Source organism: Mesoplodon mirus (assembly GCF_964341445.2).
Source record: "Mesoplodon mirus genome assembly, chromosome: 10".
Lineage (NCBI taxonomy): Eukaryota > Metazoa > Chordata > Mammalia > Artiodactyla > Ziphiidae > Mesoplodon > Mesoplodon mirus.
Genome location: NC_138986.1, coordinates 6,266,052 through 6,287,437, shown reverse-complemented (window position 1 = coordinate 6,287,437; position 21,386 = coordinate 6,266,052). Strand labels below are relative to the sequence as shown.

Here is a 21,386-nt window from a genome sequence, read left to right as displayed (position 1 = left end):
GAAAACACTTAGGATATAAAAAATATTCCAGGCTCAAAGGATTTTCATTTAATCCACTAGCCAAACAATTGGCCATTTGATTCCCAAGCAAATTACAACTCCACGGATGCACTGCATGTTCCGGTTAGTTTAATTCTCATACACAGAGAAGATAGAGCACTAACTTTCACAGAATCAGAGCGTAATATCACACCTCTAACACCAAAGGGAGTAAATTTAATTTAATCTTTGGGGATTGAGGAAGAACTTTAAGATCTTACAGAGGTTTAGGAATATCATTAGGAAAATTAATTATAGTTCAATAGATTTAGGAGGTGTAGGAGTTTGGGCTTGATTCTATGGTATCACCTAAAAAGTGAATTAAAAAAAGAATGTCCTGATAGTTTGTTAACTTGTCATGAGAGAGTTTCAATTTCTTTTATTAAAAGGACATTTTACTAATTCCCATAGGTGGAACAAACATTACTGAATTAGGTGTAAAATTTTGGAAGCTCCAGGTCATACAAAACAATACCTTCAATAAATGTTTCACAAAATTTAGGAAGTTTTAAAAGAGTTTATTATAATCAGTCAATGTTTACCACTTAATTTGTAATTTTTTTCTTTCTTTTCCTTCTAACCACATTTTTAAAAAAAAGTGGAATCCAGCCGCCTGCCTGCATTTCTGGCACACTCTGCAATAATTAGAATGCTCCAACGAGTCCCAAGACAGACTTCACCGGCTGAAAATATCCTGCCTCAGCTCCCACTCTCTTGTCAAGTGCAAATCTTACCATCTTAGCACTTGTCCAACATCCTCCGAAAGTCCTCTAGGCTCCAAGAGCAAAAATGTAAAGGCTCTACCTTACGGAGCACTGGAGGCCCCCAGGACAGGGAGAGGCGTGCACCGCACAGCCCTAGAGGCATTGCACAAAAGGAGCACACGGTCAAGTCAGACCTCATTTAGTCTAGGGGCAACTTCTCCTCTCCCCTTTTTATCACACTATTGCTCTGCAGAGGGGACTTCAGAAAAATTGAAACATCCCGAGGCCTCTAGCAAGTCAGTACCACACTGAACCTTAAAAACTGTAACACTGTCATTTCCCACCACTCTCCCCTACAGCTCATTTTTAACTGCTTAGGTCCTAAAAGAGACAACAACGACCAAGAGCACGTCCAGCAGAGTCACGTGCGCCGAAACAGGCATGAAGGAGGTGCAGAGAAGGAAGGCCGGCCTCAGTCTGTCTTCCCCGTTTTGGGCAGTGAGCTCACCCCACCCAGCCGGCATGGAGTCCTCGCTGAGGTCAACGTCTCACCCATGCAGCAGCTGGAGTTTCCTCTCTGTATTTTCTGACACCCAGAAAAGGACACACTGGCACTCCTTCCAGCTTTACTTGACTGCATATCTCTTATGTATTAAAAAAAAAAAATTCATCATGTGTGGAACGCTTTCTTAAACACCAGCAGAGAAAGAGATGTGACTGAAAGTTATCAAGTCCGTCTTTGGTCACTGAAAGTGTTGGCACTCAGAGCTCTCCACAACAGGAATCACCCCTCCGCCACCCCCCAGCCCCAGACACCTTTCTGATACCATCAATCCTCTGAAGCCATAATAGAACCCAGCTATGGCCATCACTGTCTGAAAACTACATAGCTCATCCCCCTCTCTGAGTGTAACTAACCTCTCCCCCCATTCTCCAAAGCCCCCCACCACTGACAAATTCTTCTTGTCTTTCAAAGCCCACCTAGGATGCCTGTCTTAGCCTCTCCCTCCTCAACGTCCCCATATTACTTTGATTTACCTCTTTTTCAGAACCCACTTCATTTAAATTTATATACATACATATTCTAAGATGTGAGCTACTTGAGGATCTTGCTCTTCTCATTAACCCTTGGATCTCCTGTGGCCAGTTTATTACACATAAGAAGTTCTTTGCAGTTCTGACACATGCTAAAAACAGGTCGATCATCATGCTAAGTGAAATAAGCCAGTCACAAAAAGACAAACAGAGTCTGATTCCACTTATATAAGGTATCTGGAGTAGTCAAATTCATGGAGATAGAAAGTAGAATGGTGGTTGTCAGGGGCTGCAGGGATGGGGAAACAGGGAGTTGTTGTTTAATGGGTACAGTTTCAGTTTTGCAAAGCGGACATGTTTTGAGACTGGTTGCACAACAATGTGAATATCCTTAACACCGCTGAACTGTATGCTTAGAAATGGTTAAGATGGTAAATTTCATGTTATGTGTTCTTTGTGACAATAATGATGATGATGATGATGGTAATAATAAAAGAAGTACTCAGAAGATGGCTGAAAACAGCAAATGAGGGAACTATTTGGTTGACACCTACACTGTTGTGTGTGGAGTGCTTGATGATCTCTAACCTCCCCCTTAATGCGTTTTGACTTCCTCAGGCTTAGAACTGTTACTTGCACTCTGGATACCCCATGGCACATCACACCATGCCACCCACATGCAGTTATTCACCATTTTCCCCTGCCATATGCGATGAGCAAGAATTGAAGAGCTGTAAGAGTCATCTTATATGCTGAATAAAACTTCTTGACAGTATGACAATATATCCAGTACCATCCATGTTCCAGGCAATGAAGGTACGAAGTATATGAGACTTACTTGAATCTGACAAGCGTTACCTTCAAAGTGGAAAGCAAAAATGTGACAAGTAATTATTTACACTGAACTAAGTCATCCCTCGGTATCCATGAGGCATTTGTTCCAGGAACCCCCTCAGACACCAAAACCCGTGGATGCCCAAGTCCATTATATAAAATGGTGTAGTATTTGCATATAACCTACACTTATCCTCTCTGTACTTTAAGTCATATCCAAATTACTTATAATAACTAATACAATGTAAATGCTATGTAAATAGTTGTAAATACAATGTAAATGTAAATAGTTGCCAGGTGATTGGCATATTCAAGTTTTGCTTTTTGGAACTTTCTGGAATTTTTAATTTCTAAATATTTTTCATCCCTAGTTGGTTGAATCCATGGATGTGGAACCCGGGGATATGGAGGGCCAGCTGTATATATAAAGTACAATAAAGAGGAAAGAGAAACTCATTCTGCTTTTGGAATGGTGCTCATACTCCTTGGAAAGGAATATAGGACTATTTTCCTTACCTAAAAAACCCACCCCAAAATATGTCAGGTTGGCAAAATTCCCACTACACTGAAACATCATTTTCTGTGTTTTCACTTATAGTATTGAAAGAGTATATTATAGTAAAATTTTCTTTGTTGGAGAAAAAAGTCAAGTACTTGCAGAATTATAATGTATTTTTAATAGTTTGATGTGATAGCAACTTTAAGTTGCTCTAGTATGACTGCCAAAATTTTGTTGTTTCAGGGAAGGTTTAAAGCTGTCCAATGCACCAAGAAATTCACACCCTCTGGCTTAAAGTCATTAGTATGTATAATACACATTTTCAAGTACTTGAGATTTGATTTTTGGATAAAATGAGAATTAAGTCTGAAGTTTATCACTTTATTCCATTAGGAGGCTTCCATGACTGATTTGTATTTGGCAGGTGCTAACTCATTCATAATCCCAGAATAACTTTCATCTTGTAATACATTCAACCACTGGCAAAAAAATTGCTGATAAAAGGGCTTCCCTGGTGGCGCAGTGGTTGGGAGTCCGCCTGCCGATGCAGGGGACGCGGGTTCGTGCCCCGGTCTGGGAAGATCCCACATGCCGCGGAGCGGCTGGGCCCGTGAGCCATGGCCACTGGGTCTGCACGTCCGGAGCCTGTACTCTGCAATGGGAGAGGCCACAACAGTGAGAGGCCCGCGTACCGCAAAAAAAAAAAAAAAAAAAAAAAAAATGCTGATAAGAACATACTCTCTAGTACATACATCTACAGTATGTATCCAGTGCTCAAGTCTTAAAAGCAATTTATTTTTAATAGACTTTATCTCTTAGAGCAATTTTAGGTTCACAGCAAAACTGATCAAACAGTACAGAGAATTTCCATATACCCCCTTCCCCAGCACATGCCAGCTTGCCCCACTATCGACATCCCTCACCAGAGTAGTGCACTTGTTACAACTAATTAACCTACATTGACACATCATTATGACTCAAAGTCCACCATTTGCTTTAGGGTTCACTCTTAGTATTTTATATTCTATGGATTTTATAATGACATGGTATCTACCATTTTATCATACAGAATAGTTGCTCTGTCCTAAAAATCCTCTGTACTCTGACTATTCATCCCTTCCCACACAACCCCCCCGCAACTTCTGATGTTTTTACTGTCTCCAAAGTTTTCTCTTTTCCAGAACATCATATAGTTGGAATCATACAGTATTAGGCTTCTCAACTTGATTTCACTTAGTAATATGCATTTAAGGTCCCTCCATGTCTTTTCATGGCTTGATAGCCTATTTCTTTTTAGCACTAAGTAATATTGTCTGGATATATCACAGTTTATTTACCTATTTAAGAACATCTTGATTGCTACCAAATTTTGGCAATTATGAATAAAGCTGCTATAAACATCTGGGTGCAGATTATTGTGTGGACATATGTTTTGAACTCATTGGAGTAAACATCAAGGAGCACAATCACTGGATTGTATGGTGTGTTTAGTTTAGTGAGAAACTGTCAAACCGTCTTCCAATGTGGTTGTACCATTTTACATTCTCACCAGCAGGAATGAGTTGATGTTGCTCCATATTCCAGCCAGTGTTTTGTGTTGTCAGTGTTTTGGATTTTAGTCATTCTAACAGGTGTGTAATGGTATCTCATTGTTTTTTTAATTTGCAATTCCCTAATGACATGATATTGAGCATCTTTTCATATGGTTATTTGCCATCTGTATATCTTCTTGGGTGAGGTGTCTACTCAGGCCTTTTGCCAATTTTTTACAGGTTGTTCATTTTATTATTGTTGAGTTTTAAGAGATTTTGTATATTTTGAATAACAGTCCTTTATTAAATATGTCTTTTTTGCAAATATTTTCTCCCCATCTGTGGCTTGTCTTTTCATTCTCTTGCCATTGTCTTTCACAGAGCAGACAATTTTAAGTTTAATGAAGTCCAGCTTATCATTTATTTATTTCATGGATCATGCCTTTGTTGTTGTATCTAAAAAGTCATTACCACATTCAAGATCATCTAAATTTTCTCCTGTGTTATCTTCCAGGTGTTTTAGTTTCATGTTTTACCTTTAGGTCTCTGATCCATTTTGAATCATTTTTTGTGTGTGACAAGTGTAAAATCTTTGTGTAGTTTTTGTTTTTGTTTTTGTTTTTTTTTTGCATGTGGACGTCCAGTTCTTCCAGCACATTTGTTGAAAAGACTATTTGTTCTCCATCATATTGCCTTTTCTCCTTGTCAAAAATCAGCTGACCATGTTTATGTGAGTCTATTTCTGGGCTCTCTGTTCTGTAGAACTATTTTGTGTATTCTTTCACCACTACTACACTCTGTTAATTGTTGTAGCTTTATAGGAACGCCTAACTTCAGAGAGCATCAAGCTTCTGACTTTTTTCTTCTCCTTCAATACTGTGTTGGCTATACTGGGTCATCTGCCTCTCCATTTAAACTTCAGAATAAGTTTGCTGATATCCACAGAATAACTTGCTAAGATTTTGACTGTAACTGTGTATGTCAAGTTGGGAAGGTGACGTCTTGACAATGTTGAGTCTTCTTATCCATGAACATGGAATGTCACTCCATTTACTTAGTTCTTTGATTTCTTTCAGCAAAGTTGTGTGATTTTCCTCATACAGATCCTGTACATATTTTGTTAGGTTTATATCTAAGTATTTCATTTTAGGGGGTGCTAATGTAAATGGTACTGTGTTTTTAATTTCTAATTACATTTTTTCATTGTTGGTATACAGGATAGCACCTGACTCTTTTATATTAACCTTGTATCCTGCAATCTTGACATAATCACTTATTAGATCCAAAAGCTTTTTTTGGTCAAATCCTTTAGATTTTCTGCATTGACAATCACATCACCTATGAACAAAGTCAGTTTTATGATTCTTCCCAATCTGTATACCTTTTGTTTCCTTTTATTGATTTATTGCATTAGCTAAGACTTTCAGTATAATGTTGACAAGGAGTGGCAGAGGTAACTTATTCTTAATTTTTTTTAACATTTGTTTATTTTTAATTTTTTTCTATTTTATGTTTTCAAGTTCTATTTCACTAATTCATTCCAGGGACTTCCTTGGTGGTCCAGTGGTTAAACTCCAAGCTTCCACTGCAGGGGGCATGGGTTTGATCCCTGGTCAGGAACTAAGATCCCACATGTGGCATGGGGCAGCCAAAACAAACAAACAGAAATTCATTCCAGCATGTAATGCTTCATCGAAAGTAGTCTCTTTCATTTAGTAAAAAGATGTATAATTATTGTAAAGGAAAATGTTCTTCAAAACTAATGAAATGCTTTGTTAGTAAACTGGGGCAATGAGACTTAGAAAGAACTGGATAAAATTAATGAAAGTTTTCTTTTTAAAGACCCAAAAATTATGAAAAAATAGTACACCTTGTGATATAAAAGTTGAGTTTTAAAATTTGACTACTTGGCTAAAATTAACAATTAACATGATTCTTCAATCTTTATAACCAAAATATCTAGAAGAAAAGCAAAAACTCATTCATTCCTTCTGATATGTATATTTAAATGAATACAGACTAGTGGATATGTTGAACACAAGGTCTGGAGTAAGACAGTCCTTAATAGAGTCTTCCTTTAGATTCGTTCCTCAAATGATCTGATACTACTTTCCATCTATTAGGAGGACATTAATATATTCTACTTGATGGGGTTTCTGAAGAATTAAACAAGACATTTCATGGAAGCAGGGCTTAGGACAGTGCCAGGTTCAGGATAAGCTTTCACAGATGTTGACTATCATTACCACCAGTTCCTGATGTCATGGGTGTTACCGTATTTTGATGATTTGAAACACTGATCTTGTTGCTTCTACCTTGGCATCCTGAAGTTTATTCACAAGCAGCCAAGGTGAACATTCCCTAAGTCACATCATGTCATTCCATCTCTCAAAACTCCTCCAGTGGCTCCCTTCTCACCAGGGTAAAATCTAGGGCCTACAAACCCTACACAGCCTACAGTTTTCTGAGGCCTGTGAGGACATGGCTGCCCTGGAGAAGGGTTATGAGGAGGTTGGTGTGGATTCTGTTGAAGGAGAGGGAGAGGAAGAAGGAGAGGAATATTAATTCCCATTCCTTTCAGTCCTGCAGCATGTCATCCTCAGAATTTCAGCTTCAACATTAGTTGACAGGAGTAAAACTTTCTTATTAGATTGTCTTCACTTTCAACAGTGATCATGTATTACTGTCTTCCTTTCTGACTTCCTGACTTCCTGAAGTAGGAGACTTCCTGTCTCCTACTGTTTCACTTCCTCTTCCCCAGCCACGGTGTCCTCCTTGCTTTCCAAGCATGGTCCTGCCTTGAGTCCATACATTTGCTGTCCCCTCTACCTGAGATTCCTGAATGGATGCTCCCTGAAATGCTCTCCTCAATTGTCACTGCATGAGAGAGGCCTCTGACCACCTTATACAAAAGAGCACCCTTTCCAACACTCTGTATTCCCTTTACTATGCTAATTTTTTCACCAGAGAACATATACTTACTAGCTATTCGGCTTTTTGTTTGCTTGTTTATTATCTTCTTCCCAACTAGAATGAGATCCAATTGGGTAGGTAATTTTGCTGTTACTATTTCCTGCTACATCCCTGCACCTAGAATTGTGCCTGGCAAAGAGTAGGGATTCTCTAATTATTTAAGTAGTTAGCTAACTGCATGACAAATATTGGAGAATATTCCTATTTTTTCCTAGATCCAATAGCTTCTTTCATCTGATCATCAGGAGGGGATGAATTGTGTTTCTTTAAGGAAACACAAACATAATATGTGAACTTAGTTCATGCATGGGTTCCTTGGAGTCCAGGAATAGCTTACTCGATGCTCTTATTCAAATGTTTATAAAATAATATACAATAACAATATTTTAAAACAATACAAATTCTTACTGTGTGGGACAGTGTTATTCAAAGCATGGCTCCTGGAACCATACTTTCAGCAAGACCTGGGAACTTGTTAGAAATGCAGATTCTCAGTCACCACTCCAGGAAGACTGAGCTGGACCCAGCCCTCAGGTGACACCAATGAGTACTGAACCTTGAGAACCACTGCTTTAAGGAATTCTTAAGTGACTCATTTCAGTTCTTTGACTTCCTCTTAAAAATCATAATCTAACATGTCCTAGCTTCTAAATACAAATAGTATAAACTGACTATTAATGTAGATCATGACAATGCCTCTTACATTGACCAGTTATCTTTTGCACCTATAAATACCTGAAAGACATGCTCTCAAGTTGCAGTTCTTATTTGTTGCATCTACTTTTGTGGCTACAGCCCAGCTCTCCACCTTTTAGAGCCCTCTCACATGCGGTGAGCACCTAAATTCTTCCTTGTCTAATTCAAACACCCTGGAAACACGCAGAAAATTAGGTTTATTTCTCTTAAATTTCTTTCTTACAGGCAGAAGTTTTCAAACATTTTTCAACCAGGGACCTTTTTTCTTTTTTTTTTCCCCAAATGAAATGCACTGTAGACGCTTTGTATATAAAACTGGTAATTATGAGCCTGCTCTTGCTACTATGGATTGACTTGGTTTGTCCACCTGTCTTTCCCAACCTTCCTACCACCTGGTTGAAGACTCTAGGTGGGTCTCACAGTTGAAAGGTGGGAAAACATTTGCTATAGGGCAGCATTTCTTGGAGTGTGCTCAGCACCATGATTTCTGAATCTCTGTCCTCAGCTAATGGAATCAGACTTTCTGGCCCTGGAATAAGCATTGAACAAACATTCCCACGAGAGTTTGTGAGTCACTGCTCTAGGAACTCTAAACTATCATTTTTATTTAAAAAAATAATTGTATAAGCACGTCATTTGCCCACAGTCATTTCAAATAATCCCATTCAAGGTATTCCATTCATTCAAGCAGTAAAATTAACAAAATATTTTAAGAGGTGAAGTTTCATTTTTCTCTGTATAACGTTGAACAAGTCATTAGTTCTAAAAGTTAAACACACAGAAAATTCTGATGAATGGCTTATTACATTTACAGTTTTACATAATTTAGGAAACATTGATCACCATTTTTTCTTAGAGATTTTGTGGGAAACTACAGTAAATTGAACAAATAACCTGTCCTCAAAGAGATAAAGTATATATAGAAAGAACTAGAGTACAAAATAGAAAATAATAAAAGGTATGAAAGTTCTGAAAAGGAGATGATTCTTTCCACTTCAGAAGATTAAGGGATGACTCCTTGCAGTTCAGAGTTTCAGTTCAATGCAGAATAAAGTCTTAAAGTTGACCTGGAATAACTCATATTTTTTTGCCTGATTCTTTCCAGATGCAACATAACTTACACCACCCTTTCAGCACAGGAAAGGTAATAGGAGAGCTCACTCCTGATCTGGGGTGATGGAAGGAGAAGCACAATAGGATGCTGGCCACCTGGCATGCCAGCAAGTGTTGCTAAGCCCAGTCCCCAGCCAGCAAAATACATGCAGCTAACAGGTCACCACTGGTCAGTGGGTAAATGAGAAACAGGGTGATTAGAGGTCAGACTACATGAGGTCTATATGGAAAGTTAAGGTTAAACAGTCCAATAACAAAGCATACAGTAGCCTGCAAGCTCTTGCTACAGTGCTACTGTACTATGTAAATTTATGAGAGTTTCTTTAATCTATTGTTTGGGTTGAAACAATTACATATTTCACTTAAAATCTAAGTAGAATATTAGACATTTAGCAGAATTTTCTGAGAGTGTACCAGTATCTCAATCACTGTAGAAAGAGAATATTTTCTTCAGTAGAAGTATTATGATCTAGCAAGAGAAACAATGGAAGGTGCCAATAATTCCAAATTTATAATCATAAAATAAAACTCTCAAGAAGACTGAAGGCAATTTTATAATAAAATAATAAGATTCTACTTTTTAAATCTTCAGATAAATACCAGTGACAAGATAGTAGAATCGCAAACATTAGGAAACATTGAAATATGTGAATACCTATAAATGATAATTATTCTGCTTATATTATTATTAATGTTCAGATAATACACATAAGGATTTAATTTTGCTCTAAAGCAACAGCCCCCAACGTTTTTGGCACCAGGGACCAGTTTCATGGAAGACAATTTTCCACGAACAGGGAGTGGGGGGTGGTTCAGGCGGTAATGCAAGCAACGGGGAGTAATGGGGAGCAGCAGATGAAGCTTCGCTCGCTTGCCCACTGCTCACCTCCTGCTGTGCGGCCCGGGCTCCTAACAGGCCATGACTGGTACCGGTCCATGGCCCATGGGTTGGGGACTCCTGCTCTAAAGATTTCCTCTCAGATATAAGTTAGGTCATCTAATTCCAAACTCCTAGTCTCTAAAACCACTTTTTTACATTTTAACCTGTGTCACATTATGGGTGATTCCCTCATATATATCTTCCAATTCATTAATTGTCTCTTTGGCATTGACAAATTGCTCTTTTAACCAATCTGTTGAGGATTTTGTTTCATTCTAATAGTTAAATTTATGCTCTATTCAATAGCTATCTTTTTCTATTATGTCTGTTTTCTGTTTTGATTTCAATTTTTTATTTTATGTCCTAATTAACATAGAACATTTTTGTTTTGTATTCTGTTTCAAATTGTCATTTTATTTTCTCATGTTTTGGGGGAAACCAATCTTCTAGTTTATGGTGTATGCTCTCCTCCACTCAGGATAGAATATCCCTTTGTTTGACTTATAATGGGTATAATGAGGACCCCTTCAGTAGGGCTTGTTCATCTCTGGAGGCCATGACCCCCAAGTGTTCTCTGGAATGCTTTTATGTACATTCTGCTTGAGACATCAGATATGCCAAAGCCTGGGTCTGATATTTATATTAATTCCTCCTTGTAGACAACAAACCTCTCAACATGTATTGAGAGGTTTAGGTTTATCTCATTTTCCCCATTTCTCAGTTATGTTTTCAGTCTCCTAGGTGCCCAGTCCCTGTAAAGGACATGAAGTCTTCATTCCTTCCACAACCACCTCAGGGCCACCAGAGCACCATGCACTTAAATTCCTGGTTTATTCATTCCTTTACTTAAAGACAGCTGTGTTGCTTCTACTTCTTCACTTATCCATGGAAAATTTCCTTTTTCTTTTTTTTTTCAATCTCACCTATGATTTTAAAAATATTAATTAAATTTTATTTAGTAATTTTAGCAAGAAGCCTCCCTCTTGCTTGTTCCAGAAGTCTCTGACACTGTGAAAGCCATACCAGCCCAGGGCTGCTTACGTCTTCACCTATTGCACGTGGGAGAGAAATAAACTTCTACCTTGCCAAGTCATTGTTATTATTTTGTGTTTTCTGTCACACACAGTCAAAAATAATCCTGTTGTACCTTTGACTATTTAGACTGGAGAATAAAAGACTAAGGGAAACATACTAATATTGTCAGCATAACAAAGGGATTGTCATTCATGCCAAAACAAACTTTTGAAATGGGCTGTAGCATAAAGAAGGAAGAATTCTCTCACACAAATGATATTATTGACATTGTCATTTGTTCTTAGAACCTGCGAATGACTAAAATTACCTCTGAAATTCTCTTTTTCCTTTTCTAAAATTTCTCTACATCAGAAACATAATCAACCAAAATGTATTTTAAGAAAATAAGAAATAGAAGAAAACAAAGGTGAAAGTTGAGAGGGACATATAGGTACCTTAATCATATATTCTGAGCCTAGCACAATGTATCACATGTCCCCACCACCCCTAGTTCCTCCAAAAGTAAACCCAAGATACTATCACTATGGTCCTGACACCTTCCCCATCCCTTATGTTCGTTCTTAATATGATAGCTGTGTTTTGTTGTACTTATTAAATGTGTCACCTCAAAGTTTACATCCACATATGCTCCTTCTAGTCATGTCTCCTTCTGGTGATTTAGAACTTGTCATGAACTAAATACACACAGAGTGAGGCCATTCTTCATGGAGATTTTACCACACAAAATGCTTTACTAGCCATAGTCAGTCAATTACCTGGCCTTTCAGCTGGTGGGCCACCATTCTCGTTGTCATCCTTCAGAATAATAGCCAGACCCACTGAGTCGGCTGGGAGGATGGAGCTGCTGAGGTCCACACGAGTTAGGCTCTCAGGCTCCCTCTCAGAGCCCCCTGCAGTGTTCTGTGGGCTGTCCCCTCCAGCTGTGTTCCTTTCTGGGACTTTTCTCTGGGGTCTCAGCACAATGTGAACGATGCTCTGCTGATCCAGGTCACAGCTCTGTGGGAGAGTGAGACAAAAACACAACAAGAAAGGGCAGACATTAAAACACCAGGAGAAGCTGAATTTGTCATCAGTTCTAGAGTGTGTAAAAGTCACTGGTTTATGTCCAATGTCTGCATGCAATCATGGAACTTAAATAAAAGTGACACGTGTGATTGATTGATCAGGATAGGCACACTCACCCTGTAGCAGGGGCCAACACCTACACATGTGTGTGTTAATGTTGAACTGGGGCCAGAAACTGAAATGTGGGGATAAATGGAACACGACAACAGACAAAAACTGAAGTAATATTCAAAGGGACATGAAATCTAGCGGGAAAGAAACATGTATCACACTGCACACATAACCATACTGAAAAGCAGTATGCTTTTAAAACTGACTTCCTGGAAATATGTCCTTATAATTTTCAGATTTAAATACTAGCACTCATTTCTGTTTTAAAAAGCACAGAGTTGGTTATTACCAACTACAGGGCAATTTTCTCTAGAATTTACAATACACTTGTTTACAGTAGGCTCCACGTATACTCAGACATCACTAGCAATCACACCACCAGGCCAGTGAAGCAAGAGGACAGGGTACCAGTGCCATCTTGGATCATTCACTGTTTCTTCCAATCTCACAATTAAAATCAGTGGACATCTACAAAAATGTTTTGTATCTATATATTAATGTGTACAAACAGGAGACTTTAAAATTTAGTAGAATTAGTAGAAACTAACACAATATTGTAAAGCAACTATACTCCAATAAAAAATAAAATAAAATAAAATAAAAGCATAAAAAAAAGAAAAGAAAGTTAGACATCAGATAATTTACTTGGACAGAAACTATACTAACTTAAGTTAAATCTCTGTTTCAGAATATCTACTGGGTAGACACAGTCGTTCATCTGTCTGTCCCTCCTCCCACAGAGCGAGGACCCTCCTCTCTCTACAACACCCCCCATTGCCATTCTCCCTCATCTTAGGAAGTTTAAATAACACCCACATAAAACACAACAACACTGGTAACAATCATAACCCCCCAAGTGCCGTGTTATCACTATCAAACTTTTAAGAATGGTGCCTGACACTCATCAGCACTCCCTGCCCACACACCACTGCTTGGTGTCAGCCTCGCCCACTCAGGAAGGTCACCAGCATGCCCTCCGGTCCCAAATCCCACTCTGATCTCTTCTGGTCCCGTGTCTCGGGTCTCGGTCACATCGACACACTTTCTCTTCCTGCCGCCTGTCGCCGCAGCTTCCCAGCTCTCCCCAGGACTGCTCCTACTCAGCAGTGGTCACTCTGTGTCAATCTCTGTCCCCTCAGCCCGCCCCTACCTGACTTCCTATTTCTGTCAAGGCACCACCATCCCCCATGTTATCCCAGCATCAAGGCTTCCCCTCCCACCTAAAACTCCAATCATTCTCCTATGTTTTCTAAGGAGGGTTTCACCACCTTGGAACCTTCCTCCCTACTGTTACATCCAGCAAGGTGTCAAGAGTAACTAATTCTGACTCAGAAATTCCCTTCACATCTTCAGGTCCTTTACATCCCAATTGTCACCTCCCCATTTTAGGCCTCCATCATTACAAGAGCTTTGTAATTACTTCCTTACCTCTTGTCTTTCCCCGCAAACCTTTTGTATAAGAATTTCTGGTGTGTTCTACATAGTCTTTCTAAAGTGTCTCACTATTACTAGTTAAATATAGTCTAACATCTTACTATCTTCTTCAAGTGTGTTTAGACTCTTCTCCTTTCTAGACCAACTGTCTTTTCCTCTCCATTATATATGTAGATTATATTATTCTTCAAAAAATATTCACTCTCATCTCCCTTCATCCTGCCCTTGATTTTGGGTGAAGCCATGTGATCAGCTTTGGCTAATAGGATGTTTGCAGATGTGATTGAACCAGGGCTTTAGAGTATATTTGCACCACTGCCCTGGCTATCAAAAAAGAATCCCTGGAAGTTTCCACCTCTTCAGCCTGGGCCCCAGAACTGCACACATGGTGCAGACCTGAGCCCAAACCATGGAGAGGATCAAGTGCAACCCCACCTATAGCTTGAGCAGAGTCTTCCAGCTAAATGCAGGCTGGGGCTGCAGACCCCCAGATGACCTGAAGATGCATGGGAAAGAGACGGTTATTAATGTATGGCACTGAGATCTTGTGGTTGTTCATTAAGCAGTAATCACTGACAATACACTATTTTCCATTCTAATTGCACTAACAGACGTTCTACCACCATTTATCATCACCTCAGTGTTTGGCCAGCACTCTAGAGACTGTACATAGCCTTTAGCCTAAGTCATATCAAACAAACCAACATCAAGATCTGAGTACACTCAAATGTGGGCATGTGAGGACATGTGCTTTGCAACAAGGAGAAACAATTGAGAATTAGCATCCTAACATATCCTGAGATTTTCATCGATATTGTATTCTTTTCAAAAGGTTCAAAAAATCAGTAAGATAAAATTCCTCTCTCCACAGTCATAACTTACGTGGTTCATGTGACCCTCCCAGATGAAAATAATGTCTTTCTCTCTCATCTGAATCCGGGTAATCTTTCCCTGCTATGCTCTTCTACTGCAGTGATCAGAGCTTGGACAGTGTGTGTGTGTGTGTCTGATCCTCCAACTTAATTTAGAATTCCTTGAGAGCAGTGACTGGGTTACACTTCTATTTTTATTTACCAGAATGCCTCACACAGCACTTTGAACCCAGTAGATGTAGAAAATTCATCTATGAATTGAAAAGGTAAATGACTGAGAGGAAATAAGAATGAATGAATGAAAAAATATAAACAGCTATAGATGCATAGACACAATACCTAAAGTGTTCCTCGGGGAGCGAGAAGACTGAAGAGAAAGAACATGGAATTTAAAGTCAAATAGATGTAATTTATTAGCTGTGTGATTTTTGGCAAATTACTTTCCCTGCATAAGCTTCAGTTTCTACATATGTCATTAGCAATAATATTACCAACTTTAATGATTGCTCTGAGATGTAAGGAAATATACAGAGTGCAGACCCAATCCAGTCACAACTCAATATATAATTGTCAGTATCACTATCATCATTTACAAGTTTTGAAAACTAAAGAGGGTGGGTCCTTATCTTGTATAAAGATAAAACCTCAGAATAAAACCTCAGAATCCTTTTTGGCTGCTCCACTCACACAAACTTATTTGGAAAATGTATAACGAAGGTGGAATAAGCAGAATCTACAGATGTGACCGTTATTCTGGTAACTTTCCAGGCTTTCTGTGAACTAAAAGGTGATACAAAAAATATCCCTATATGCTCAGATGCCAGAAAACACATGAAGAACCTGAGCAAATTCTCAGGGACTGCTAAAATTGGACAAATATGGAAAAAATAAAAACACTGAGATTTTCCTTTCAAATCCAGATTTTCTTAATGCTCAGAGTAGAGCTGCAAAGGGGAGTAGGAAGATCCCAAACAGATTTCAGTACTTATAGTGATATTTATAGAACATATTTCCCTGAGACTCCATCCATGGTTCAGAGACCATTAACTGCTTAATTCTTTGACTCACTTGTAGAAAACGTTGTTGATTTTGGAAGCAGTCCCTTTGCCAGATGGTGCAAGTGCACCATCATGCTAGTTCAGTTCAAAGATACATTAAATAACATGTCCCATGGGCAATAAATTAGATTAAGTTTAGTTGTCTAGCCACTCCAAAGCCCAAAATAATATTTAGTTCTCTTGGTATACGAACGATCCCTCAGCTTTGGGAGGTAGAGATTTTCATGGGAAGACAGCAGAGTTTTCCAACATCGTTTTAAGCTTCTTCAGGGCAAAAACAATGCCTTATTTATCTTTGTTTCCTCAATAACCAGAATATTGCTTGGCAAAGAGGAAACACTTAGTACATTTGTGTTTTCCTTATAACAAGTCATTAATTCAACAAGCAAGGCAATGACGTAAGTCGTTTAGTGTGGACAAAACAAGTGGGCATTCACCCAGCTGGGCTTGGTCTTGTGCCATCAAGCAGAGCTGTTGTCCCACCAGGGACTGAGAGCTCAGTACCATGGGCTCTCTCTCCAGGACCTCTGACTTGGAGATACCCCAGGATTAATAAAACATCTACGGGAGTTCTCTGCCAACCAATGACCACCTCTCATCCACTAGCCATTATTCCACGATATACAAGAAATTGATGTAGTTTTCCTTTTCCAAAAAGGAGCCCTTCTGAGGACATGTAGTTAGAATTCAAATATCTGACAGCCTGGTAATATAATTAGAACACTGAAAATAAGAAAAATTTGAAAAACCTGATAATGTTTTTCAAGATACTCTTAACCTTTTGAAACATTGTAAAAATAAGTAATGTTACTCTAACAAGAAAAATTAACAAGGATTGAAAAGTTACTGGAATGTTGTCCAAGCACTTAAAGAAGGGTTACACAGATAATCTTTAAAAGGATTAATAATGAGTTTCAAAAATAGTTAATAATGCCACATATTAACAAAATGCTTTCACGTGCTATGCCGATAACAATTACATTAATAATAAAAGTAAAATAAATACATAATATGCTTGAGTTTTGTACTATTCTCCAGATTGTGTTACAAGGTCTTCAGATGTAGTAAGTTGTTTAATATCCCCATAGTGAACTAAGGGAGCTGCTCTTACCATCCAGAAGTGAGTTGTATGTAAAGCCAGGAGAACTGTGCCTGGCACAAACTAAGCTCTTTAAACATTACTTGTCTCTGTTGTTCATTTCTATTCCACTTCACAGAAGTTAAAGGTGAGCCACAGAGAAATTCATAACAGGCTCAACGTAATCCAGCTCTTAAGTATGAAACCAGGATGGGACCCCAGGCCAAGGACTCCCGATAACCTTCTCTGACTCTCCTGAGCTCCACTATGTGGCTGCAGAGAGGAAGTGAGGTAGTGGGTGGGACAATCAGAGGAGGACAAGTCTATAGGGGTCATGGTGAAGAGTGGGGTTTGGAAGCTGCACTGGATCTGCTTCAGGTACAAAGGAATGATTCGAAGAGACATATGTTAAAAACTAGAGAAGACAGCCACTGGGACCAGGGCAACCTGGAGGCCACGGAAGAAAGTTTGTGTGGGTCTGATAAAAAATAAAACCAAACAGGATGACAAGACAATGAAATAAGAATCAGTGCCAGTTATAGATGCATCAGTCAAACCATGCAAAGTAAGAACAGTTAGAGGTGGCCTGGCAACAAGGCTGGCAACCCCCAAAGGTTGGTGCCAGCTTCAGCTGTTTTTAAGTCAGCTCCCCTGCAGATCCCAAACCCCGAGAAGACAACACTGGTCACATGGGATTGCACTGCCTATTTATGTGTTTCTCTGTTACCAGACAATTCCATCTTCAAGAAAAGATACTAAATCTTCCTAATGCTGTATCTACAGTATCTACTGTAGTGACCCGGTGGTCATAGTACACACTCCACCTGGGTTTGTTGAATGAATCCATGATCCTGTGAAGCACATGCCAATTGCTGCAGCCATTGCAGAGGTAAGGAAATGTGTCAGATGGCTTCAGTGAGTCGCCTAAATATGACACATAATTAGGAAATGAAAGAGCCAGCTCCACGGCCCATGTTTTCTGGCTCTCAGCCCAGTGATCTTTCAAATATCCCACTTTGGACTCCCCACGCTTCTGAGTTCATCATACAAGTATACATGTTAGAACTTCCAACGAGTTGATTTTTTAATTTTGTTTTTAAAGATTCTTTTTTGATGTGGACCATTTTAAAAATCTTTATTGAATTTGTTACAATATTGCTTCTGTTTTATGTTTTGGTTTTTTGGCTGCGAGGCATGTGAGACCTTAGCTCCCCGACCAGGGATCGAACCCATATCTCTTGCATTGGAAGGTGAAGTCTTAACCACTGGACTGCCTGGAAGTCACCAGTTTATTTTATAAGCACATTGATCAGTCTACATTTATCACCATACTTGCTATACAAACTTCCATGGTCTTTAAATTAGACTGGGCTGCCTTCAATCTCTTTGATATTATTCATTCATTTTCATTCTCTCCAACTCTGTTAAACTCTTGTTTATCATAAAACATGGTTAAAATAATTACAGTTGGAAGGCTGCCCTACTTCCTATTGCATCCCAACTTTACATTTTAAGGCCTGAAAATCTTGGATTTTCATTTGAATTTTTAATAGCACACACTTTTTCCCCCAGAAAAGCAATAATATGATCAGCCAAGAATTATCAGATAAAAGATTTCCTAATTTAATAGTCAATGATGTTATCAGATTTTAATTTTAAAAATAATTTTGGCATTAAGGAGCTCTTTCTTAGATAATTTTAAAGAAACACAGCTTAAATTTTCTTTTATTTTCTTCTTTTTTTTTTTTTTGGTTGTTAAAGATTCAGAATGTTCATTACTTGCTTCTTCGAAAAAGAACATCTAACAAACAGATGTTTGTGTAAACCCACCAGAGTTGTTTTTTTATTTCACCAGAGTTTTTAATACAGTACTACTGTACTTTTCAAGGTACTGTACTGTTAGATTAAAAATGTTTTATTTTTTGTGTTTGTTTTTTTATGTATTATTTGTGTGAAAGTATTATAAACCTATTACAGTACAGTACTATATAACCGATTGTGTTAGTGAGTAACCTAGGCTAACTTTGTTGGACTTGACGAACAAATTGGAGTTATGAACACACTCTCGGAACAGATCTTGTTCTTATGTAGGGGACTTACTGTAGTATATTTTCTATGTCAAAGAAAGACAATGTGGCAATTATTTAGGGAGTTATTTAAAGGTATTTTTAAATGTAATGGTTCAGAAATGTTTTGTATGGTTATTGCTAACAATGAGATAATGTGGTTAAAGACAACATAAGCTAAGGACGTTTGGTGCGAGTCAGAATAACCAAAAAGAAACTATTCCCACTGATTTCTTTCTCTTGTGCTCTAGTTCACCTCCATAGTGGTGAACAAACACTAAATGCCAGTTTATATTAATTGGATGAGAATAAAAACTGTTCCTTCAACTTGATCTTTCATTTAAAAAAAACAGAGACTTTGAAAAGACATATACTTTGTGATTTATGCTTTGAATTATTTCACATGTCTTACAGCTAGTTTTTATTATGATCAAAGGTATTATGCTACACAGAGATAATGAAAGGCCCCCTCTCTGGTTGCCAAAGGCTGAGTAATACAATTACTGGGAAAGGTCAATTAGCCCCACACTAATTAGCCAGTGTGGGTCTGAGCCATGTCACCCTCAAGTCCCTCCCATGGCAGGCCTGGGGCCATTTCACTACTCATTAGGACCTGTACAGAGGGAGCTCAGTGGGGAGGGGAAGGAGACAAAGCAAGAATCAACTGACTGCTCTCCTTAGCTATGGAATAAGTGATTTACTGTGAGAAGAGGTTAGCGTTGTTGGGCAGGTGAGGTCTGGGATGCCATTCATCCATGCCCGCCCTTTCCTAAACACAAAGGATAACAGGGAATCAATCCTATGCCTAACACCAAATTAAAATTGTGTTTTATGTTGTAAACTTTACAAGAAATGCCCCCCCAGTGTCGTTTCTCTAAACATTACTTTATCACAAGTTATGATATATTGTTATACATAATTTAAATATATATGGAATTTTAACATAATTAAATTAATTTTTTACAAATCATTACATACAATGTATGGTATTGCTTGTGGGGGAGTGTCAGGGTTAACAAACAGACCCTCCTTCTTGTGCATACAGGACAAAAACAGGAATCTTGAATAATAATCTCTATTATGTCTTCCTCCTAAAGATATTTTACCTGCAAATGATTCAACCCTGGGGAAAAAAATATGAAGCAGACAAACTGTCACCCAAACTGCACTTCACATACCACCTCTCTCTCACTGTGTTCTCCCTTTCCCCAACTCAACAAGAACATCTGTATTGCCAAAGAGATTTTGCTAATAATGCACAAAAATGATATTTTGTAGCTTTGGGGCCATTTCCAAAAACAACGAACAAACAAAATAGAAAAAAAAAAACTTTAAAGGATAAAAACCCCTTTATATTCTTGTTTAAAGCCTATTCCTTTCTAGGCCCGAAAAATCAGCCTCCCAGTTAGCTCCTGGTTTTCTTCTCTCCATCCCGCCTATAATTCTACTTTCTAAAAGAATGTGATGGTCTTTGGATGATCTCCACTCCTCCCCCCTTCTCTTTGGTTCTCTCTCTCTCTCTCTCTCTCTCTCTCTCTCCCTCCCCTGCCCCTCCCTTTTACCCATCTCTCCTATGCTGTAATTCTAATGCTTTCTCTTGGGTGAACACACAGCATGTGGCCCTGTCCCCTCATTCAGAACCAAAAAGAAGCAGGTGTGCCCCTTGCTTGGTTTCAGCCCAGTGCTGGCCACTGTAGAACCGGGAACTAACTAACTAACTAAGCACAGGGAAGGAAGTTCATTCATTGCTTCAAGTTTGCAATAAGTCAGTAGCCAACTGGAACAGAATAAGTTTATTTTATTTCATGACTTTAAAACAAACTCTTAGACAACAAAAAAAAATGTTTATCTGGAATCAGTGGAAAGCCAGAGTGGTAATTTTGAACTACTGACTACTTTAAATTACATCCATCCCCAGGAAAAAAAAAAAAGTCATGAAAAACAAACAAAAAATCTCTTAGGAGAAGAAGCAATGGATATTTCCTTATCCAGTCACACACCTAACCCAGAGCTATAAGAAAAGAGATGAGAGTGTAGACTCTTGAGGGGAGAAACGTAATCAGGGATCACTTACTCTCAAAGACTAAAAGTTTCTCACTAAGTCAGAGAGATGCCCTACTGCCATGTAAGACAATGCAGCCAAGTGCCACCCTCCTCACCTGGGTCATTCAGTAAATCTGGGGTGTTGCATGTCCCTTGGGCCCTGGCCAGAGCTTGAGTGACTCACAGAGGGATGGAAATATTTAGTCAGGCTCTTCAACAGCACAGAAGAAACGAGAACTGACAGGCATTCATGTTTATTTTTTTGAACAACTGACACAGAGACACACAGTTTCACACCTTGGCTATAAATTCCTCAAGT

At 38.7% G+C, this 21,386-nt stretch overlaps 1 protein-coding gene across 7 annotated transcripts in view; it reads right to left on the bottom strand.

Annotated features, from left to right (window-relative positions):
- The window catches only part of PRKN (parkin RBR E3 ubiquitin protein ligase), a 1,310,471-nt gene that overhangs the window by 882,998 nt on the left and 406,087 nt on the right, over positions 1-21,386 (bottom strand). For all 7 annotated transcript variants that reach the window (XM_082633515.1, XM_082633514.1, XM_082633517.1 and 4 more), the window contains exon 3: positions 12,096-12,336. In XM_082633515.1, coding sequence (XP_082489641.1) covers positions 12,096-12,336 — 241 coding nt within the window. The remainder of the gene's footprint in view (positions 1-12,095; positions 12,337-21,386) is intronic.